Source organism: Macaca fascicularis, chromosome 12 (genome assembly GCF_037993035.2).
Source record: "Macaca fascicularis isolate 582-1 chromosome 12, T2T-MFA8v1.1".
In the NCBI taxonomy this organism is placed as follows: Eukaryota; Metazoa; Chordata; class Mammalia; order Primates; family Cercopithecidae; genus Macaca; species Macaca fascicularis.
In genome coordinates, this window is record NC_088386.1 from 104,428,654 (window position 1) to 104,438,198 (window position 9,545).

General features: G+C 40.5%; 1 protein-coding gene across 2 annotated transcripts in view; it reads left to right on the forward strand.

The window, feature by feature from the left end:
- The window catches only part of PTH2R (parathyroid hormone 2 receptor), an 89,255-nt gene extending 82,230 nt beyond the window's left edge, over nt 1–7,025 (forward strand). Inside the window, exons 11-13 of one of the 2 annotated variants that reach the window (XM_065525960.2) lie at nt 600–738; nt 3,191–3,232; nt 5,805–7,025. In XM_065525960.2, coding sequence (XP_065382032.1) covers nt 600–738; nt 3,191–3,232; nt 5,805–6,200 — 577 coding nt within the window. In that variant the 3' untranslated portion in view covers nt 6,201–7,025. The remainder of the gene's footprint in view (nt 1–599; nt 739–3,190; nt 3,233–5,804) is intronic. The other variant, XM_065525961.2, reaches the window with a different exon arrangement.
- Nucleotides 7,026–9,545: the final 2,520 nt, after the last annotated feature.

The following is a 9,545-nucleotide window of genomic DNA, read 5'->3' on the forward strand; positions in this document are numbered from 1 at the left end:
GTTAGTCTGGATGGAAGTAATACTTCTTTACGTCTCAAATATAGAAGTTAAAGGAAACTTAGGACAGAAAAAAGGTATTCTACAACTTTATGTAAATAGTATCCTTTAAGCAAGAAGAGTGGAAATGAGACTGGAGAGATTTATGGGATAGCAATTATAGGGAGTGAGAATAAACTACCTGATTTAGTATGTAAGTGACAGAAAGAGGAGGGAAGGGAAAAAACCAGCAGAAGCAGTGGGATCCAAAGAGATAGGGAAAGGTCAGCCCAAGCCTGGACAACATGGTGAGATCCCGTCTCTAAAAAAAATAAAAAAATAGCAGGCATGGTGGCAAGCACCTGTAGTCACAGCTACTTGGGAGGCTGAGGCAGAAGGATTGCTTGAGCTCAGGAGCTCGACGCTGCAGTAAACTGTGATCACGCCACTGTATGTCAGCCTGGGAGACAGATAGAGTGAAATGTTATCTCAAGAAAAGATAAAAAGAAAGGGTCAGTCCCACCCCCGTTAGCTCTGCTAAGTTATTTTTTTTCCTCCAGCACGCTGTCTCTACTGAAAGGCACTCTAGTTAATGAATGAAAAGACTTGCTGTTCTCCTTTAGGAAACTGGCCAAATCGACCCTGGTCCTGGTCCTGGTCTTCGGAGTGCATTACATCGTGTTCGTGTGCCTGCCTCACTCCTTCACTGGGCTCGGGTGGGAGATCCGCATGCACTGTGAGCTCTTCTTCAACTCCTTTCAGGTAAAGGGTGCTGCCTAGTCATCTGATTCTTGTAATTTTCTCTTTCTTTCTTTCTTTCTTTCTTTCTTTCTTTCTTTCTTTCTTTCTTTCTTTCTTTCTTTCTTTCTTTCTTTCTTTCTTTCTTTCTTTCTTTCTCTCTCTCTCTCTCTCTCTCTTTCTTTCTTTCTTTCTTTCTCTTTCTTTCTTTTCCTTCCTCCCTCCCTCCCTCCTTTCTCTTTCTTTCTTTCCTTTCTTTTCCTTCCTCCCTCCCTCCTTTCTTTCTCTTTCTTTCTTTCTTTCTTTTTCTTTCTTTCTTTCTTTCTTTCTTTCTTTCTTTCTTTCTTTCTTTCTTTCTCTCTCTCTCTCCCTCTCCCTCCTTCCTTCCTTCCTTTCTTTCTTTCTCTTTCTTTCTTTCTTTCTTTCTTTCTTTCTTTCTTTCTTTCTTTCTTTCTTTTTCTTTCTTTCTTTCTTTCTCTTTCTTTCTTTCTTTTCCTTCCTCCCTCCCTCCCTCCCTCTCTCTCTCTTTCTCTCTCTCTCTCTTTCTCTCTCTCTCCCTTCCTTCCTTCCTTCTTTCTCTCTCTCTCTTTCTCTCTCCTTTCCTTCTTTCCTTCCTTCCTTCCTTCCTTCCTTCCTTCCTTCCTTCCTTCCTTCCTTCCTTCCTTCCTTCCCTCCCTCCCTCCCTCCCTCCCTCCCTCCCTCCTTTCTTTCTTTCTTTCTTTCTTTCTTTCTTTCTTTCTTTCTTTCTTTCTTTCTTTCTTTCTTTCTTTCTTTCTTTCTTTCTTTCTTTTCCTTCCTCCCTCCCTCCCTCCCTCCCTCTCTCTCTCTTTCTCTCTCTCTCTCTTTCTCTCTCTCTCTCTTTCTCTCTCTCTCCCTTCCTTCCTTCCTTCTTTCTCTCTCTCTCTTTCTCTCTCCCTTCCTTCCTTCCTTCCTTCCTTCCTTCCTTCCTTCCTTCCTTCCTTCCTTCCTTCCTTCCTTCCTTCCTTCCTTCCTTCCTTCCTTCCTTCCTTCCTTCCTTCCTTCCTTCCTTCCTTCCTTCCTTCCTTCCTTCCTTTGCAACCTTTTGCTCTGCCCTCTCTCTGGCTTTGGTGCACCTGTCTGGGGAGTCGGGGGTGGCAGAAAGGTCGATATTCTGTAGTGCCGGTGCTTCTCTGTCCTCTAGAGGTCAGGTTAATCCTCTGCTCACAGCAGGAGCAGTCTGGAGCTGTTCCTCACACAAAAAAGCCTGGACAGAGAGATAAGGAAATATCTTGCTGTAAAATATATAACACCTACAAGAATGAGGAACTCTGCTTGTGTGTATGGAAGATAAATAAAAATAAAAGAAGGTGAAGGCAGGAAAGAGAAAAAAGGAGTGGGGAGGGGAGACAAAACTGAGGAATAGGTTGCTGGCACACATTTTGTCTCATTTGAAGCTATAATTACCGTCATCTCTCACATGGATTACTCTTTGTCCTGCTTACTCATTTGCTAGTCCACATATGATAGTCTGGAGAATCTTAAGAATATAAATTTGATCATGTCATATACTTGCCAGAAATACTCGAAGTTCTCCAGTTGCAGTCAGACTAAAACTCACATACCATTGTTTGGCATACACAGCCCTGCATGTCGTGGAACCTGTCTGCTTCTCACTCTGTATCACACCAGCCTCCATGTAGCTCATTAAGTTAGGGCACAATATTGCTTCCATACGTTCTGTTGCTGAAGTTCACCTGTGCCTCCAGGGCTCACACTTGTATTCCCTTTGCCTAGACTGCTTTTTCCCCAAATATTTACACAGCTGGCTACTTGTTCTTGTCACTCAAACCCACTTGAATATCACTCTCAGAGATACTTTTTTGAGTTCCTCATCTAATATACCCACTACGTTACTCTTTTTAAAATCACTCATTTTTTTTTCTTGCATAACCCTTATCATTTTGCATTTTTCTCATGTGCTCTTTGTTTATATTTTATCCATGTCTCTTCCTTTCTAGAACAGGGAACTTGTCTGTCTTGTTTACATTGTTTATCCCTGCCCCTGTCATGCTGAACATCTACCACACTGCATAAGCTCAATACATATTTTTGAATGAATGAAATAAAAGGTTTCTTTGTATTCTTACCATGTATTTTATGTTTGTAGTTTTCAGCATTTACAGCCTATAACTTCCTTTTACCAAGCAGAGGACCGGTATTATGTGATCCATGGGTCACAACATAAATGAAACTAATAGGATAGAAACCTATTCCATGTGTGTCTTGGAGTGTTTTATGTAGCAACTTATTTGGTTCAGCTGACACCAAGGAAAGACGTCAAACAAATTTAATGTAAACGTAAGGATTTGAAAACACTAGGAGAGAATAATTTGTATATAATTCTCTGAAGGAATCATAAAAAACAATTTTTGGACGTACACATTTTGACACACGATGCCTTAGTGCTGTGAGTTTTGTGAGTTGGCAGTGGGCTAACATTCTCTTTTGTCTGCAGGGTTTCTTTGTATCTATCATCTACTGCTACTGCAATGGAGAGGTAGGTTTGTAGGAACGTTGGATATCCCACAGGTCTCACTTCAGCTTGTAAATGGCCATCACAATGTATCCTGAATCTCTTTAGAATTTCCAGGATTTACAGGATGGAATGGGTGAGGAGAAGGAAGCTATTTTAATCATAAATTATTCTGGAAAAGAAAAAATTAGTGTAAATAACCTAAAGTCTTCCTCTTCTAGTACTTTTAAATGTGAACTCATCTGTAGACGCTGATGTTAGAAAGCAACTTGTTGGAATACAAACAGACACTTGGATGGACAGTGAACATCATATTCCAGTTAATACTTCTATTCCATTTCAAGTTCTGTACAAAACTCAAATAAAAGTTTCCCTGGGACAAAGTCTTTCAACAATTTTGATGTTTTTTGAACTATAAGATGATGGTGGGACAATTTCAGTTCATTTAGGAGTTGGCTGGAAAGATAATAATACATTTTACCTTGTAACTTTTAATATGCCCTGCTGTTGGATGAGCTGCCATGTTTCTTCTCTCAAATTTTAAGCTTGCTGCAGGCCCCAGAAGTACATGGATACTTTTGTTGCGGTAGACCCGCTGATGCTTCTGACCATGTTTAGGGTTTGGACATTGTGGCATGCTAGTCCAGTACTTGCAGAAAGAGCTTAAATTAGTTTCCTGACTTACTTCTGTATTGTTCTTACCTTATTTTGCAGGAGGGGTAAGTAGTTCGGTGTAAGAGTTAAAGAAAGAGGAAAGAAACACAAAAAGCACTCAACAGTCAAAGACGAATTTATTTTGCAGAATAACCCTGGGAGGGGCTTCTGGCCAAGTTAGGTCAGAAAGCCTTCTCTCTTACAGACTAAGAGTTTTTAAGGGTTCAGGGCAGGAGAGCTTATAACAGGCTTGGAGTGCTTCTGTGTCTCTTTGTCTTGGTTATCTGGGACGGTGAATTTTTGTGCGTCTTTTCTCATACATCTTCCTGCAGCTGCCTGCACACCCCCTCCCACCCCCACCCCCTGAGTCTGCTTTTAGCTTCCCTATCTTAGTGCACCTAAAGGGAAAGGAATGGGCTTATTAGAACCCACTGTTTTACTGGGGTCCATTGTAGACTGTGAAGTTTGGTGGTTACCCAAGAGACTTTCCCTACTTCCTCTGTGCCCGAGCTTTCTTACCAGTGTTTTACTGTCTGCTCTTTCTGGCTGCTTGTTGTTAGAAGGGAAGGGATTTCCTCAAAATGCATGAGGTTAGAAAGGGAGCTGGAACTTAAAGTGGTGGCGTTTGTCCAAGATGACGGCGCTTCTGCTCTGTCAGTCAGGTGTTGAGTTTTTTTGCCAAGATGAACAGATAGAAGTTTGTTGTTTCAGGTGACATCAGCATACCAGGTTTCCACTGCTTCCCATGGAAATTCCAAATAAGCTCCTTTCTGAAAAGTGGCAATTGAAGTAGAAATGAATCTTCAGTAGTAGGAATGGAAATAAGAGCCCCACCCTTTTAAGAACGCATTTGCAGTGCCTGCTTTTCTATCCACGAACCTTCTTTTCTCACTCTGAGTCCTTCAGGCTGCCGATGCAGACTGATAGCATGACAGTTACATCTCAAATTGAGTACCTTCTATGCCATTGCTCAGCCTCAGCTGGTGCCAAAGACATCAGCAATTTAAGTGGTAAAAACGGATTTTATTCAGTAACTGCTGACAGTAGGGGAAAGAGCTGAGCCCAATTCCAATTCACACAGAGGTGATTTGGGCATTTTAAAGGGAGAATGAGGGAGGTGGAGTGTAAGGGCTCAGTAGAGTCAGAGAAGTGAAAAAATGTTTGGTCAGTATCAACATGTTTAGGCCAGCTGTGCTACCAAGCAGGCAGTTAAGTTAGAATTCTATCTTCCACAGAGACTGGGAGACAAGAGGCCTTATCCCTCTTGATGATTATATTTTGAAGGGATGGCTCTCAGGTCTTTGAGAGAGATGCTTCTGAATTACAAGAGCTGCATACTTACAACTGTGAGCCTTTTTAGTAAATGTCCTAAGAAAGGGGAGTCATGGGCCTATCATCAGGTGTGTGCTAGCTACAGCAAATAGTAAATTCTCCTGGCAGCACTGAGCTTTCTCAGGCAGGACTATCAATGGCTGAGATCATCCTAGGGAAGCCACGCTGTGCTGCTAGAAGCTGTGCTTGAGTTTGGGCGAGTGTCAGTGCAGGGGTTCCAATGGGCTTGTCATGTGCCAAGCAGGAGTTCTGAAGTTCTCACTGGCACTGTTTATCTTGAGTTTCTCTTCCAACCCAGAATCTCTTTTTTTTTTCTCTCCCGTATGTCAGATATTTCTATTGGCTGCATTTAAACTTCTATTTAAATTCTGATCTTGGACAGGTCCCTTTACCTCTCTCTAAGCTTCAATTTGCTCACTTCCAAAACTAACACCTATCTCAAAGGTATTTTTTGCGGTTGAGAGAAAATACATAGATGAAGTCCCTGGCAGGTAGAGGTACCTCAATCAATGATTATTGCTGTCATTGAAATCAAGGCAAACCTCCTTGTAACAAGGCTGCAGGGTCTCCTTTAGGATTTCTCATGCACAACCTGTTTCTTGTGGCTTAGGTTCAGGCAGAGGTGAAGAAGATGTGGAGTCGGTGGAATCTCTCTGTGGACTGGAAAAGGACCCCGCCATGTGGCAGCCGCAGATGCGGCTCAGTGCTCACCACCGTGACGCACAGCACCAGCAGCCAGTCACAGGTGGCGGCCAGCACACGCATGGTGCTTATCTCCGGCAAAGCTGCCAAGATTGCCAGCAGACAGCCTGACAGCCACATCACCTTACCCGGCTACGTCTGGAGTAACTCAGAGCTGGACTGCCTGCCACACTCTTTCCATGAGGAGACCAAGGAAGGTAGTGGGAGGCAGGGAGATGATCTTCTAATGGAGAAGTCTTCCAGGCCTATGGAATTTAACCCAGACACTAAAGGATGCCAAGGGGAAACTGAGGATGTTCTCTGAATGGACATTTGTGGCTAACTTTCATGGGCTGGTCCAATGGCTTGGCTGATATTCCTATGCTTGAACTCAAAGGCTGAAAATTCAGAGTTAAGGTGTAACTTAAAGTTTTAGGCTCCATGAATCGGCTCCTGTAAATACGAAAGACATGAAAAGGCAAGTGTCAACGGAGTAGTTTATTACCTTCTCTTGGCATCAAGTTTTCCACTAAATTAATGTATGGTATTTTCTCTGTGATTGTTCATGTTTTTTCTGCTACTTTTGGGTAGAAAAAAGTTTCAATTGCTTGGTGGTAGCTTTCTCTCGTATATATCACCCTAAATATAATGAAGATCATTTAGTGTGTATCAGTTTCCTTTTAGGAACTAGTATTCTCTTATTTCTTACTTTAATGTACTTCTATCATTGCATTTATTTTGCCTGTGCATAGGGGCAATTAGGATCTAAAAAAATATGTGGGAAGATAAAAGTTCTAAGAACAAGTACTTGCTGGAAAATTAGTTGGCTGGACATTGATAAAATAATGCATTTATAACAATTACACATGTTTCTAGGAACAAGGAAAATTTCTCAAAAAAGAATATTTCACACATCCCTTCTTTTGAATGTCCTCTTTGTGACCAGCCAGACCTCAGGTCTTCACTCTTTCTTCTTTGTAAACCATGTCCTATAGAAAGGTTTCCTCAGTTATTGAGCTTCTGTCTGCAATTGATTTTGTTTGTAATTTATTTTGATAGCAAATCACACTGCATCTATATCTTTTTCTTGTCTGAGCTATTACTACATTGTACATGGCATGTGGGAGCAATTAAAAATTTGTTTTAAAAATACATTTTGGATCACTTTTTAAAATTTTTCTTTCAATATCTCACTTTATTTTTGAGAAACAACCAAACTTCCCTTCTTTAAATGTACACATATCAACATTTAGCTTTTGTACTTTATTCAACTTGAAATTTCAGTATGTTGCAGTTTTGAAAACTTTTATTGAGGGCATGTTATGTATCGGCAGGCATGCTGCTAGGTTCTTACAAGCATTCATTTATTTAATTCTCACTATAATTTATGCAGTAAGTCTTATTACTGTCGCCTCTTTTACAGATGACAGTGTGACTTGTAGGGGTGGAGTTAACTTGCCCAAAGTCGCCCAGCTGGTCATTGACAGCTCTATTGACTTTAAGTCCCATGTTCTTAATCATTATGTTGTATTGTCACTAGTATATATGTAGTCTATTAACCCATCAAAAATTCAATAAGGCCGGGCGCGATGGCGCACGCCTGTAATCCCAGCACTTTGGGAGGCCAAGGTGGGCGTATCATGAGGTCAGGAGATCAAGACCATCCTGGCCAATACAGTGAAATCCCGTCTCTACTAAAAATACAAAAAATTGGCCAGGTGTGGCGGCACAAGCCTGTAGTCCCAGCTACTTGGGAGACTGAGGCAGGAGAATCACTTGAACCCAGGAGGTGGAGGTTACAGTAAGCTGAGATTGTGCCACTGCACTCCAGCCTGGGCAACAGAGCAAGACTCCGTCTCAAAAAAAAAAAAAAATCAATGAATTCTTAATAGAGAGTACTTGGGAGTCTTGCACTGTAGTATGTTTTAGCCTCTGATCCTCATAAAATTTCCACTCTAGTGGAGAAGACGTACACCTAGGAAATAAAAAAAAAATCACAGAACAATATGTTTCCAGATAAAATGACATGGATCCAGCTGATCTATGTCATTTTGCTGAATGACTTAACCAATAGGCAAGTAGTGTCATGATGAATAAAGTTCTCCAATATCAACAAACCGTCTTGAAAAATATTACACCTCCCTTCCATGCTTTTTCTTCCCTTCCTCTCCTGTGCCATAGCAGAGGCCATTTCCATACTTCCTGTTCAGGAAGGTACCACTGTGCATATGTAATTCACCTGATTCAATTCTATTGTTAGTTCCCCGGGGTACCTCCGTGTTAGGAGAGAACCATCATGAGCTGAGTCAGATATTAAGTTATATTGCTAATTTTATGCAAGGCTTTATAAAATCACTTACCTTCCTGTATAGTTCAATTTTTTTCATCTTTAAAATGAAGACAATATCTGTCTAGCTCAGAGCGATGTTCTGTGTTAAGGGAAATCACATGTTGAAAGCACTTTGTAATATAAAAATTCCATACAAATACTTGGTTTAGGTTCTTGTTTTAAGTTAAATCTCATTTTACCCCTTTATATTATAAAAGCTCTCATTAGTCACTGCAGTATTATAGAAATTACTAGAATAGATATATTTTGATAATATAGAAAATACAGAGTTCTTGCTTTTCAAGCCAACTCCAAATTCTAAGGCTACATCACTATTCCTTTTCTTCTATTTTCTTGCTGCCTTTGAAGACAGAATATTTCTTTACATTAACAAGTATAATAAAGCCCTCAGAATTACCAAGATTTTTCTTAAAGCTTATTTATTTATTAAGCCAACAAACATTTACTTAGAGCTTATTATGGGACAGATACTATGTTAAGTGGTGACCCACAAAAAAGAACAAGGCATAATCTATTTTCTCAAGGAACAAATAACTTAGTTGCTAGGGCTCTTAGTCTCTCTCTCGAAGATGAGGTTTTGCTATGCTGCCCAGGCTGGTTTCAAACTCCTGAGCTCAAGGGATACTCCACCTCAGCCTCCTGTGTAGCTGGGACTACAGGCGCACTACACTGTGCCTGGCTTAATCTTATTTTGTGCACAGGTTTTTTTCCTTCTAGGTTTTGATAATGTCTGCATCCAATTAGACCACACAGACAATGAGTTATGCCAGTCTGTTGATTTTTCTTATAAAATATTGGACAGTTATTGAGGATTGGCTGATCTAGATCCAAAGGTGCAAACTACTGGCTCATGAGCTAAATTTAGTTCATACTTATATTTTATTTGCTCTGCCAAGGGGTTTGAAAATATATTATTTACTTGCCAGCATTTAAAATTTGAGCTATTTCTCATAAATTACACTTCCTGACTTATAAAAATACCCGAGGATTTAATGAGACAACCATGAGCTGGTGTTGACTGATGGCTAGCTATTCAGGCAGGTCAAGAGCTCCACTATGGCCAGGTGGGCACTGGGCAGTATTTTGTGACTGTCAGAAAAAAATGTAACTCTAGCTGCCTGGGCTCTGGACACATTTGTTCTATGTCCTCTGATCTAGATGATGCACTTATATACAACTAAGCAATCATTTTAAAAATATTGTTGAGGAATGTATATCTATACATTTTTACTAATGAAATCAAGCAACCGAATATCCTTAGGTATACTGGAATTTAATTGTAGCTTGACATATCAACAGTTACTCTGTTTAAATGAGCCT